This window comes from Tetrao urogallus (genome assembly GCF_951394365.1).
Source record: "Tetrao urogallus genome assembly, chromosome: Z".
Taxonomy (NCBI): domain Eukaryota; kingdom Metazoa; phylum Chordata; class Aves; order Galliformes; family Phasianidae; genus Tetrao; species Tetrao urogallus.
Window position 1 is genome coordinate 24,984,098 of NC_136816.1, and position 15,035 is coordinate 24,999,132.

General features: G+C 35.3%; 1 protein-coding gene across 4 annotated transcripts in view; it reads right to left on the minus strand.

Moving 5' to 3' along the window:
* APC (APC regulator of WNT signaling pathway) overlaps positions 1-15,035 on the minus strand; it is a gene marked incomplete at both ends in the record, with an annotated part of 55,093 nt that overhangs the window by 13,858 nt on the left and 26,200 nt on the right. For 2 of the 4 annotated variants that reach the window (XM_079548468.1, XM_079548466.1), the window contains 4 exons: positions 1,543-1,641; positions 5,349-5,453; positions 9,080-9,163; positions 14,256-14,369. In XM_079548468.1, coding sequence (XP_079404594.1) covers positions 1,543-1,641; positions 5,349-5,453; positions 9,080-9,163; positions 14,256-14,369 — 402 coding nt within the window. The remainder of the gene's footprint in view (positions 1-1,542; positions 1,642-5,348; positions 5,454-9,079; positions 9,164-14,255; positions 14,370-15,035) is intronic. The other 2 variants (XM_079548469.1, XM_079548467.1) reach the window with 1 other exon arrangement.

The window sequence follows — 15,035 nt, forward strand, 5'->3', positions numbered from 1 at the left end:
CGATCGAAGGGAATTGTGGGCATTTCTTTAGAATGTATTAACAAAGAAATTACACTCTGGAATTCTAGACCAAGTTTTCTACAAAAAGTCAGATTTTTGTACCAGCTAGTAGACGAATGAATGATTTTGTTTCTTCCCAAAAGATTCTAACGTATCTGGGATAAGTATAAATATGCAGTTATACAAAAATTATATGGCAGTGAATAGATTAAGCAGCAGATCTGCTAACGTATGTCTCCTAAAATATCATAGGACTGCTGGAACAATGGAAGTCTTGATGTCTGTGAAAGTGTATTGATCCCATGCAAAATCCACTGAGTCTTGGAGCCTATCTTATAACAACCCAGTGTCCTGATTTGGAAATCCTTGGTCTGGAAAAGCTCATATGCAGTATTAAAACAAACTGCTTGGATTCAGAAAAGACAGTGAATTTAATATGCTTTATGTATGCCTTTTGACAGGTATTTCAAGTGGCAGCTTTAATCCGCAGTAATTTAGATCTGAAAGATAATTCTTCTGTCAGAGAATAAAGCTGAAGAAGCCACCAAAATCTGACCTCTGAGTTGTGGCAAAGGCAGTTTATGGGAAAAATCACGAAATGTTTTTCTCTCTCTCCTTCCCTTTATACACACACTGCACATAAAGACATCTCTTTCTGCATCTGAAAATACACTGCTCCTATTTAGAATCTGTACCACATGTTCATGTGTATCAGCACTAAGCTTTTCTTATCCTACAGCACACTAAGTTCAACCTATTTCTTTGCATGTATTTTTTTTTACATTTTCCATGCATTCAGGGTTCTCCATCTGTCTACAGCTTCAGTAAATTCTAATGTTTGCAGTGAAAACCTGTTAATAGACTAACCAAAATCACATCCATTTGTGGCATGCATAAAGTGCAAGACAGAAGTTCCAACATTATAGCAACACATTAAAGGCCCAAAGTAATCAATACGATGTCAAGACAAATGGCTCATGGAAGGCAGGGCTCAGTACCCTGCCCATACTATTGCTGAGTCCAGAGGCAATACAAGCTCCAGTGTTTCATGAACTGGTGTGCTACAAATCTGTGATTTTTTCCATCTCTTTTTCATGCTGCACATATACTTTTGAACACATTCTGTTGCAAATAGACACCACTGTGAATATTTTAAATAACTTCTTAAACTTTTTGGTCTGTTTAATTCCTTAACAATTGCTGTTTTGTGAATTTGGTCCCTGAAAAGTATTTCAAGAACTGATTTTAAAAGTTTCCATTGTGGAATACAAATCAACATCGTGGAGTTTTTAAATACTCTAGGAACTTCTAGCAATTGCTTCTTCCATACTGTAGTAACTTTTAATTGTCAACAAGTAAAAAAAAAGTAATTCTGTGCATACATATAAAAGCTAGAAAATATTGTTAAATTATATCTCCATAAAATTACTACATGTGAATAGATTATTCAGCTAATATTAGTACTACTGCCAGGAAACAATGAGGTTATTGTATTAGTAAAAATGTAGCATTAGCGACCTGTGGTTTGTAATCTTCGGTTACCTTGGTACCCAGATGACTTGTCAGTCTGCGAGGTACAGAGTAGTTATTACTAGAGCTCATAACACTGGCTGTCTCATGGTCCATTCGAGCAGCAGAACCCTACAAATTAAAACAATTCAATACAGTACAAAGTCTAACTGAATTAACAATTATTGTCTAATTGCATCCCATTTCAGCACTAGATCATGAAATCATAAAAATCAGTTATGAATTCTCAATATATTTTGGCTAAGTTAGGTCCTTGCCGCCTTGACACTGCATAGATGTCACTGTTAAGCTGGACTTCATTACAATTTCTCCCCAAACCCACTGTCAATGGGGTTCTATTTTCAATGGAATTCACAGAATCACAGAATGGCCTGGGTTGAAAAGGACCACAATGATCATCTAGTTTCAACCCCCTGGTGCAGGGTTGCCAACCAGCAGACCAGGCTGCCCAGAGCCACATCCAGCCTGGCCCTGAATGCCTCCAGGAATGGGGCAGCCACAGCCTCCTTGGGCAACCCGTTCCAGTACTTCACCATCCTCTGTGTAAAAAACTCCTCCTAATATCCAACCTAAACCTCCCCTGTTTCAGTTTAAAACCATTCTCCCTTGTCCTCTCACTATCCACCCTCGTAAACAGCTGTTCCCCCTCCTGTTTATAAGCTCCCTTCAAGTACTGGAAGGCCACAATGAGGTCTCCCCAGAGCCTTCTCTTCTCCAAGCTAACCAAGCCCAGTTCACTCAATCTTTCTCCACAGAGAGGTGCTCCAGCCCTCTGATCATCTTAGTTGCCCTCTTCTGGACTCATTCCAAGAGCTCTTTGTCTTTGTGTGCTGGGGGCCCCAGACCTGGACGCAGTGCTGCAGATGGGGCATCACAAGAGCTGAGTAGATGGGGACAATCACCTCCCTCTCCCTGCTGGCCACTCCTCTTTTAATGCAGCCCAGAACACAGCTGGCCTTCCGGGCTGCAAGCACACACTGCTGGCCCATGTCCAGCTTCTCATCCACCAGGAACCCCAAGTCCTTCTCTGCAGGGCTGCTCTCAAGGAGATCTTCGCCCAGTCTGTATGAACACCTGGGATTGCCCCAGCAATTCATTTATAATTCACTTATAATCTCTATTTTCATTGAAAAAAAGGAGGATTTTGCAACAAGATGAATTAAGATTTTAAGGAGTGAAAAAAGGTTGACTCTACATTTATGTTAGATTACATATTGCATAAAGCTGTATATACATCTCTATAATACAATCAGATAAGCAAGAACTGACAAGATAAGAGATTCATCTGGACGAAGACTAACCATACTTAAATCTGTCTGTATCAAAAGCAAATTATAAATGGATTAAACTGTTTTATTTTTTAATAAAAAGCTATAAAATGATGATAAAATTTCCTGCAATTTTCCTGAAAATTATAATGAATAGCATGTCCCTACCTATGGTAGCAAGACCTCTTATTAGCGTACTTGCCCTTTAAATCTATTTTGTGTATTTGCATTTTTTCTTTCTCACTGGTGTTATCTACTCACTCTTTATTTTTTGTCTTTGCTGTTGCTCTTTCTTTGTCTCTTCTTCCTACTTGTGAAGTTTCCTGATGCCACTCCTTCCTCATTCAGTTTGGGAAACTAAAATAAGTATCTGAGTAGCCAACACTTTAAGAGAATAGTGTTCTAGTTACTTCACTTCTGTACAGGTGAAATTCATCTTCTATTGCAACTGAGAAGAATGCTTTACAAGATTTAAGTCTTCTCAAGCACAGATCTCTTCCCTGTACAGAAGGAATGTCGTTTTCCCTCTAACATAAGGAAGAAAATTTTCTAAAAGTTCTCCACTTGTTCTGCATACTTAAGTGAATGTTACCCACCATGATGAAAACAGATGTTGATAAATATTTATTTGGAATCATGTTTGCTCTTTCAATGTTATATCTGCTCCACCCCTACATAAATTCCGAAAGTTGAAAAATCATATTCTGTTTTTAAACACTAACTGTGAAGGAATCACAAAAGTTTCACAAGCATAAGAAACCATACATACAACCATGACATCTAAAAAGTCACGCAAAAAATAACAATTTTAAAGCATGTTTTAAAGTCATGTTTTAACATGACTGGATTGACAGAAAAAAAGTTCCAAGCATTTTCTCTGCTTTGTGGTTATTCATGAAGTAGGCAATCTAGCTGATTTCCTTCATAAAGCTTGAAAAATAAAGGAAAGCAAAAATTTAACTTTAATGTCAAGACAGTATAACAGAAGACAGTTGGAAGAAGGTACAGAAAAGCACAACTGAATCCTGAAAAATCCCAGCTTCAATTGGTAGTATTTCAAGTGACACTGATTATATGACTACAAAATAATTAGATCTAAATAATTTGGTTGCGTTCTACTTGTAGTGACTGCTCAACAGAACAAAGTATATTGAGCTGGTTTATCAGAAATAAACATTATGCGCAACCCATTAAGCCTCCTCTCTCTGGACTTGTACTGGAAGTAAATAATCCCCAGATGTCTTAGAATACCGATTCAGATCCCTGTATCTATCATCCTCCAGAAGGAAAGGATATATGTTTTAAACATTTTTATGAAGCAAAGTTAAAAATTGCTAAAAACACAGGAGCTCAAAAGAAGACTGAATGAATCCTCCACTTGAAAAAGTCTGCCAGAATATGACAATCCATTCTTCCTTCCTTCCCTGTGAAGTATTTGTTCCCCAAAATAACTCCAGATTCACACAATAAAGATTGATGATGCACCCACAGTGCATCAATTATTTAAATACATTATGCTTTCAACCTTCAAGCTGTGCTGAACTATTTATTTTCTCCAAACAATAACACTGTCCTGAGATTGAGAGTCAAAGTCCCAAGCAATTGTTCAGAGATGGGTGACAGAAGTTAATTCCAAATGGTTATCAAATATATTTCAATATGCTTAATGTTTAATCAGATGAAATATTCTAGCCACGGCAAAATTTATACTGTTTCTGGTAAACCTTCTTGTACAGAATACTCTCAGAAGAATTTAAGTAATTCTATTTCTCTAAAGTAGCAAAAATATTTTGCAAATGAATTCAACTATTAAACTTCAAGGGCAAAGTCCAAAAATCCAAATTACTATTGGGAATGCGTCACCTACAGTTAGAAATTATGAAGTGAATGAATATTACTGCATGATAAATAAATATTTTTATCCACAGAAGGAAGCCATACATTTTGATGCTTCTTTTAAAAATACAAAAAGAATTTAACACAACCCTCAAAATAATTCTTGACATGTATTTCACTAATAAAAGGAACAGCAGTGACTGACCATTGAGAAGCATTTAAATAACTCTTCGGCACGCTTTCAGACTATTTCATGAATACTACTGTTACAAAGCATTATCTAAAATAGCATTAAAGAACCACTAATGATCAGCTTGCCATTTAATTCTTCTATTTAAAATGACTGATGCTATAATGATCACTTCTGATGTAAAAATTGAACCATTTCTCATAATTAAATCATACTGCTATTGTTAAATTTCAGCTACAATAAAATAACATTCTCTGTAGTCACTTTGTTACATTTTTTCTTAGCATTAGGTGAATTAATTACTTTAACCAAAGAAAACCATTTCCTGCATTACGAAATGCTTATATTTCACCTCATAAAAAACATTTCCTTCCACCAAATACAATGAATTACTTAGTTCTAGATGCAATGAAGAAATTCATAAATCTTTTTAAAATATGCAGGCATGCAAACACTGTACAGTATATAAAAACACGTAACTGTGTATTTCCGGAATACATCAATAAACAGAACAATCAATTTACCTGACCAGTATTGCTAGTTGACATACTGATTTCTGGTGCTCCTTGACCTTCGCTCTGCCTCTCTGTATCATGGGAACCTGCATCATGCTTGCCTTGAGGTGCTCTCTGTCAACATAACAGTTTATGAAATCATATAGAGAAATTTAATATGCAACCATTCAATGCCCTCTAGACTGTGAATCAACAATGCTGCATCTTCACAAAATCACAAGACAGTATTTTGTATTTCATGTCACTTTGCTTCAATAATTAACAGCTGAGACTGTCTTAGAAAAACTGAAAGATAAAAGTAAAGCATGTCCTCTGAGGATTACAGCCCTGCAAGACAAAGGATTTGCAGTGAGACACGGAAACACCATTTTCCATCAGCTGTGCTCATGTTGCTATCAGAAATGTAACAGAATTGGAGCAAACAGCTGTCTTCCCTGCACTGTCACGTGATCCATGCATATACCACAGACCACAGCGAGCACAGTTAAATTAAGCTTACACTGGAAGACAAACAATTTCTGCCTGAAAAGAAGGTCAACCTAAATTTTAACAGCAAACACTGCAGGAATAACTAGCTTGATACCAATGAAATTTATATAAATCTCCCACCAAGATGTATCAGCAAATCAACACCAAAATCAGGCCTTTAAATACAGTTCCTTTAAGAAGGAAATAGAATAATTGAGCTTTGTTCAGTATGCGAAGTATCCAACATCACCCACTAGCATGCTTAACGTGTTCTGGCTTTTCAAAACGGCACATAAGCCTGTCCTTACTGAAGTCTGGAGATGAAAAGGTATTGCCTTACCTCAGAAACAAGATTCTTTTTATAAAATTAGTTTTGACAAATTTTATAAAATTTGCTTAGAGGCTACTACCATACATATATCCCTTTCATTTGTTTAAATAAAATTTCTTATGTTCAGTTATTACAGCGTCCTAAAATGTTTTTGGGCAGTACAGTCTGCAGTCTGCTATGCTTTATGGAAACATCTCTTTAATTTTTAGCAAAAACGTGCTTTTCTTAAATGTACACACATTAAAATTTTTTCAATTACCTAAAAAATGTTAGCTTCCTTAGGCATGTGGTGACCAAACACAGACAGTATCACCAGTATGCCCCCTGAATTTGTTCACATGGACACTAGTGTATGAAACCCAGAAAATATTTAACACTAAACGGTATCAGAAACCGTAATTACAGTTCTGTACCATAAAAACAGTACTGTACTGTACAAACAGTCATTAACTAACTAAATGTTTAAGACAAACATTAAAAAATGACATATACGTCCAATGAACTGATGGAAGAAGACTTGTCAAAGAACACAAGGAAATTACATAACAAAACTGAAAATAATGACTGGTAATGTTTTTCTTAAACTGTGTATTTAGTTATGGAAAATAAGTAGCCCATAAAGGAAAACTCACAATTTTGGAAACAGCATTCCTGTTGTTTTAACCAAATTTTTCATTTAAAAAGTCAACAACTTTGCCAGTACACACAAAATTTTATGGCTATTTATGTTCACATAATGACTAAAGACATTTCAGTTCCTGATGCAAGAGTAAGAGCTCAATCAAGATCAGGCCTTGCTGTAAAATATACAGAATACAGCGTATGACGACGATCTCTCTCACAGTATTTTCAATCTTGAGTGAAGTGCAAGGGTGAGTTTGACATAAAATTTGCACCCAAGCTTCCTCTGTAAGTAAGGACAGAATTTTCCAGTCACTAGATAACAATAATTTTCAATCTCATGAATAAAGCAGTATTCAGTGTTCACAGAGGTCAAAAGCAGAAGTGCTCATTAGCAAGGCACAGGGTTACCCTAGGGGATAGTATTGTTCTTCCAACAATAGCCCTGAATTAGGGGCACACTTTCTTTGAGAGCTGATGGTAGAGTGTTTATCAAAAAGCTTTGATGCACCTAGAGCACAAACCGGGAGACATTTCAATCTTTCCAACTTTAAGCAGAAGTCCCCTCAGTATTCTCTATTTCTCTCTTCTCATTGATCTAAGTTGTTTACCACATGCTATTTATTAAAGAGGTGGCATCTCATTCCCCCTAAAAGACCTCAAGAATATGCCAGTATAAAAAGTAATCAATATAACATCCAATTTCATTCATAATTGTAAGATCATTCTTAACATTAGAAGCACAGCTGATCATATTTTAAATGCAGTGTGCACTCACAGCATGCATAGAGATACACACCCATGTTACTGTCACATGATTCAACTATGGGACTGAACGTCAAATCTGTAAATTCACACCAAAGATTTTTTACCTCTTTAGCTACAGAAGACTGGCATAATGGAGTTAACAGTAATATGGGTAGGAGATAGCAGATATTTACTGAAAAATAATTCCTTCATATAAACATCTATCAAATGAAAGTATTATATTACATATATGTATTGTGTAAAAAGTGTATGCACATGTACAAACATGGATGATTAAAATAAATTCTGTATAGACACAGCATTACTGTAAGTCAAATAATATTAATCTCTGACAGACTAGGGCTCGTATATTAAGAACAGTACAACCCTAATAGCATAGCATAATATAATATGATTCTGTAATACATCTACAAACACATAAGTATATATTACACACATATATATATTGCATATATATATATATGCAATACAGTATATAATGCAGACAGTGCAGCAAGGATAATGTAACCACTGCAAGTATGCTGCCTCTGTGCATTACTTTTTACTGAAGATAGAACTGGTGGGTGAAAATATTTAAACCAATCACATCAACAAAGAATCAAAGAATGTATACAACAGCAGATCCTGTAATCTCTACACATGGTGGAGAATTACACAACAGTTACAGAATGAATAGTGCACAGACCCACAGTGTTAAACAGAACTTATTCTGGAACATGATTTTTGCGCTTACAGCCATCTGTCATTTCTGAATTCAGGCATCACACTACAAAAGTAATTATAAGCTTTGAAGTTATAAAGCATGCTTGTTTGCTTTTGTAGTAGCAAAATGGTTAAATATGTGCCTATTTTACCAAGATTGGAGTAATCTCTAGATCTTGTCTCTATGCTTTCAATGTTTCTCAAGTCAACAACTATCACATCACATAATTTTGCAGTATGTACTAGCAGAAGAAAGGAAAAATCTCTATATTTCAAGACATTTGCAAGTACAAAAGGACTAGATCATTTTTGCTAAAATAGCCAATCAAATACTTAAATACCTTGTAATTGTGAGTTTTAATAGCCTCCTGTGTATTTATTAGGACTAAAGACTTTACTACACACTGAAGAATTTTTTTCAAAATATTCAATGACTATTATTTTCTGAACACTGAAAACTAATTTTTTCTTCTCTCTCAAAAGATAAGCAAGCCCTGAAATTGTTTATCAGAAATTCCTCTTCAGAAAGGTATGTACAACTGATCGTTTTATTACTTGATGAAACCAAGCCACAGCCTTTATAACACACTGCATTTTTGTCTTTTAACTGAAAATGCTAGTAGAACTTTTAACTGACTTATGATTAGTGATTAATACTCAATAATAGCATGAAGAGTAATTCCAGTATTTCTTCCTCACATAGATGAGAGAACAAGTAACTGACTATGCAAACTGACTAGTTCAATAACTGTGAAATCACTAGTTTCTGCAAATAATCCTACCCACCAGCTTATTAAAATGATTTTTTTTTAAATAGATACATACCAGAAACAAAAGAAAGCTCACTAACCTCTGCTTCTGCTGCTTGTGATTGCAGGAGCTGTCGTATACGAAGAATATCCTTCTCTATCTGCTGAATTCTTGCCACCCTCACCTGAAAGGAATGGTTTTATTCAAAGACACCTTTTACTTATTCTGTATAATGACAACATGGAAAGTTTATTGCAAATACAGCTAACTATAACAGCTTATACAAACAGAACTACTTCATTCACGCTGTAATTCAAGTGTTCTTCACAAGAAAACACAGGCATGATTGCAACATTGAAAATACAGTGGTTAGTTAGGTCTCTAATAAAGCTAATACTTTTTAGCAAATTATTTCACTGCGCTCTCCACATAGAAATTTGAAAGAATTTATAATGACCAAGCATCTTCAAAGTAGATAATACTGAATGACTTCTATTATGTTCAGTGATTATGACGATTTGGGTGCTCTGTTTACGTGAACAGCCTCTGAATATTTTCTGCCCCTACAAATCTCAAGGAATTTACAAGGCAAGTTTTAAAGCTACATAGTGCTTCTTTGGTCTGTCTGGGTTTACACAGACATTTCTGAATCAATCTGGCTTTCTTTATAGGAAGCTGTATTGCTACTCATTTCTCAGTGCAATCATTCTGTGGTTCATAAATGGAATGTTGAAAAACCAAATTTTACAGGATGCACATACAAGCTGTATTGTGAAGCACAGGATGAATTATGATTCTCTGAAACAGCAAGTGAATAAAGTAAGAGTTAAATAATTGTGTGCGCTTGATAATATACAGTCGTTGACTCCAAAAGTGGGCAGAGAATAATTAGCCCAGTAACATCAGGATATGAACAGAATACTGAACTGATTAAATACTGTTGTTTTATCTGATGGATAGATTAATAAAATCCTGATTGTTGTACCTAAATAACAAGTTCAGTGTTATAGTAAAAAAAAAAGAAAGGTTTTGTGCATCTAGTGGATGCTGAAAGGATCGTTATAACCAACCTTATTTAACATCTTTACAACCTGAAAATGAAAATAAGATGAACTTTTTAAAAAGATGTTTCCACCAAAAGATACCCATGGAATAGAAACACAATGTAATCTCAACATCTTAGAAATAAAGCATATAAATACAAAGTGGAGTGAATTCCTGAAACATACATCATCATAACCTGTGGGAAAAGCATCATGAACACCAACACTTAGCAGAGGTGCACAGCTACAAACAGAGAAGCAAAATTTTGAAAGCAGTACATAAAGAAGCTCCACAAGAGTTAAACAGATCACTCATTCAACAAAAAGGTATTACTGGAAATAACTGTACACTGGTGAAGTGATGACTGACAATATGCCATATGTCTGTAATTCAGAAGAATCCCACAGAGCTGCTGGAGTGAGTCCAGAGGAGGCCAAAAAGATTATCAGAGAGTTGGAACACCACACCTGCGAAGATGGGCTGAGGGCTTGTTTAGCCTGGAGAAGGGAAGGCTTTGGGAAGACCTCACTGTGGTTTTCCAGTATTTACAGGGAGCTTATAAACAGGAGGGAGACAAGTTTCTTACTTGATGCGATAGCAATAGGACAAAGGGGAATGATTTTAAACTACAGAGTGGAGATTTAGGTTAGAAGGCAAGGTGAAGTTTTTCACTGAGAGGGTGGTTTGGCATTGGCACCGGCTGCCCAGAGAAGCTGTGGATGCCCCATTTCTGGAGATGTTCAAAGCCAGGCTCAGTTGGGCCTGAGCAGACTGATCTGGTGGGGAGCAACCACGCCCATGGCCGTGGGATTGAACTAGGTATTTTTAAAAAGGGATTTTTAAGGTCCCTTCCAAGCAACTCACTCTATAATTCTATGACACAACACTTCTCTGTCTCTGAGAATGACTTTGGAGTTTCCCTTAAATTTCCCTTAAATTGAGTCTCCTTCTATGTCATCAGCAATTAATTGCATAAAATACATCAAGGGAATCTGAATACGTATACACACACATCTGAGCATGGGAAAATATTTTTCAGCAGATGAGAAATATCCAATATTGCAATCTGTCAACTACCACTGACAAAGTTTTCAAAAGAGAAAAGATCTGAATCCACATTCACCACATTTTACTTGAAAAATGTAAACATTAGACAACTCTTTTTAATTGATAATTTGTGTTAAAGGGGACTTCAGAAGTTTCATCAATCAAAAGCATGCTTTGTATCAAACACTGAACAAGCACAAAAAAGAAAATACTACTGTAAACAAAACTTTAAGAAATTTAATGTAATTTGTTCAGTAGTGAAACTGAAAACAAGCCTGAAGTCAGTATATCACTTAAGGAAGACAAATTATACTTCTTCCTATGTAAACACAACATATCAAAGCACCTCAGGATACTTATCAGTAGCAGTATATGGGCCTTAATTTGATGAAGATGGTAAGGGGAAGGCAAAAAAATGTCAAGAGAACATTCATTTTATTGCATAACTTACAAGAGTCCTCACAGTAGCAAGTCAAACAAGCTTGAAGATGAAAGACAAGATGAAAGAGGGTTCTAAATTTTGAGAAGAATCATTATTCAGTACTCTGCATCTCTGCACTGCATTCATGCACTGTCATGTTTACATTTTTAACCATACCATTGGATTATTAAGGCATCTGTGTGTCTAGGAATGAATTTTCAAGTGTCTGAATACACTCAGAAAATTGTTTAAATTTTAGAAGCTATGTAATTAACATCATTTATCTCTATTCATAATATATTCCTACTCATTCTGTAATATTTATTTATCACTCTTATCAAAAGAATATTGTTGGATAAAGCAAATTAACATTTAAAGATACAAATTACTTAGAAATCACTGCTCCAGTAGCACTTTCTAAAAAACATTCCTTCATTTTCTGAAAAATAAGGTCTCATATTTTCTTTTTAAACACTTTGCTTTTATAAAGGTTATACAACTAAGTATATGTGTTAAAATATTAACACTTAGAGATCAAATTTAAAACCTTTTAAAAATCTTTCTTTTTCTCTCAAATGAGAAATACCATGTTATTAACATCAGGTAAGTGTTGGTGTAGATAGTTAAACAAGCTAAAATAAAGTCCTCTCTTGCATCTTTCTGTGTTACCGCTGGTCATGTGGTCATATACAATCCTCAAAAGGAATAACAAAAAATGACTGCTGTGAGCTGACTTGTGTCAGAGGGAAAAATTCAGAGGAATCAATAACAAATGAGAGGGAGAGAAGATCATCATTTTAAGGTCCTCCAGAAGAAAAGGCTAGTACATGAATTAACTGGCAATAGAAGCTACCAGCTCTCACACAGAATAAATCTCTGGGAATCTTAATGCAGAGAACTCTGCAGTGCTACCTTTTATATACATCATTTCCTTCCTTCAACTCAGATTTTGCATTGTATTCTGTATAACAAACAATTACAGCAGAAGGAAAATGCAGAACAGTAAGGAAGTTGGAAAACCAGCAAGCTCATGGCACATTTGAACATCATAGTTCAAATATACATAATACAGAATTTGCTTTTATGTGTCTGCACTCCAGAGTACATCTGAATAGCTCTGGCACCTATCCTTCGTATAATGAAACCAAGGGGAATTACCAGTCAAAGCCGACAAGAAGAAAACATGGATATAGTCACTGCTTATTTTATCATCTTTACATAATTAAAGTAGATGTCATTTTTCTTTTTTTTTTTTTTAAAGTAAACGTGTTATAAAGAACAAAACATCTGTGATAAACCCACAGGGAAACACTAACTCAGAAAACATACAAAGATTTCAACATCCTCTTGATAGGATTTTTTCCCTCCTGAAATTCAGGAAGAACAAGTAGGGAAGCAGCTGCCTAAGGGAAATCTTACTTTCAGAGTGAGAGAACTACAGTCAAATAATTTGTTCTAACAATTTCAATTATACTGTCTGCATAAATAACTTGGCCAGTAGCATAGTGCCTGTATCCATTTTGCTTACTTTACCTTATTCTACATTAGCCCGTTAGTAACAAAACTCTGAAGTTTGATGACACGCTGCTAGGTTATGCAACAGAGATAACCAGACATACTCAGGCTGAGCCTGTTCTGCCTTCACTCACAACCAATCGACAGAAATTGCACAGCTGTATGCACACAGGACACTACTGTAGCTGCTAAACATTGGTAGCGCAGCCACACTGCTTCCAGATCAGAGTAGGTTATTATCCAACCAGACTAGAACAGGGAAGAATGAACTTGGTTCTGTCTTGAGTACATCAGATGAACAGATCCTTACACATCCATTATGGATATACCTGACAGCATATTAGCTGTTTTATTTTATATTAGCACTATTACAGACATGTATTTTGCAAAAAAATAAAGCCACATAGTTTTTCTGAGAAGTTTAACTCAATGTAGAAAACACTATAAACTCTGACTACAAACAGAACTAGAAATGCTCCATATGTAGCAAAATTTCTGTTCATGTAAACCTGGAGAAAATAGCACTTATTTATTGAAAAGATTTGTTCTTCAAAACATAAAACCAGATTATTTTACCTACTTATTACTTAACATCCATGGAAACAAGCAGTAATAAGTAGCTCAAATAAACAGCCATGGGAGAATAGTTTTTACAACCAGCGAGTAACTGATTATCCTACATACAGGTTTCACAGTTACGTTTTGGGTAATACTTCCAAATGTGGCTAATATGATTTGCTTACAAAACTGTGCCTGTACTCATCATGAATGCAAAACAACTCTTGGTGAGAGTAAACAACTTCAAGTTACGCATATGTATTGAGGTATGGCCTCTGGTTAAGAAAACCTACCAGATCCTCACTGGATTTTATTCTGAACATAAAGAGGTCTCTGACAAGCATCTTGAGAACTCACTAAGAATTGCAACTGCTTCCATCATACCAGATTTTGATACACTAGTTTTAGAAAACCAAGGTCAAATACCAGACTAGTGCTAGGTTTTTGTGGCCCTCTTTTTAATGTTTTAATAAAAATATATTTTTAAAAACAACTTTTGTTGTTTTTACATTAACTATATTATATATTTTATACACACCCCAATTTGTCTTTCTCAGTGCAGTCCAGGCAAGCCAAAAGGACACATGCTCTAAGCTATCACTGTGCTTACAAACTGTTTAAAGATACAACTATCAATAACTTGATAAAATCACAGAAAAACCTTTTCTGTTCTTTCTAATAAAAACTATACCTGTGCTCGCTTCTCCATATCCTGACAAGTACCCAATTGCTCTTCCATTGCAGCTCTGATTTGCCTTGCCTCATACTCCAGCTGCCTTCTGGTCATATCTGTTTGCAAGGAGAACTGAAATCGAATTACAGAGAAGGCATTTTAGTATCAAATTTATGTAAATGATGAATGTCTTTGAACAAAAGTGGAACTGTTTTTCCACAGCAAAATTCATAAACAAACAGATTATGAATAGTAGATTAGTAAAATATGGTTATGTTATTAAAAAGAAGAACACAAATTGTGTTTCAAACAAGCTACCTGCAAGTTTTGTCAAATGACTACATGCAATCTATAAAAATTGAGACATTATTACTCATTACAAGCCTGGAATATTTGGTTACTAACATACATCTGCATGTCAGTAAAACTGTTACACATTCCAGGAGAATCAGTATTTTTGAAAATATCCAGAGGTACAAAACTGTTATTACGATACTATGGCCTCATTCTTACTTTTGTTATCTACCCTATTTTTCAATATCCAGTGAAAAAAAACCCTAAATGTTCAATTTGTAACAACCACATAACTGAAAGGCACTCCAACTAGTTTATGATTTTTATGTAGATTTAAAACAACAGGTCTGCACAACCAGTAAAAAAAAAAAAGAAGCAAGAAAATCAAATTAAGTGCTAATTTTAAAGATGACAAAAAACAGAAAAAGAGGTGGCAGGAATTGCTATAGGACACCTGGTCCCACTTTCTGTCAAAAGCAGGGTCTTCAAGTTAGGTACCCAGGC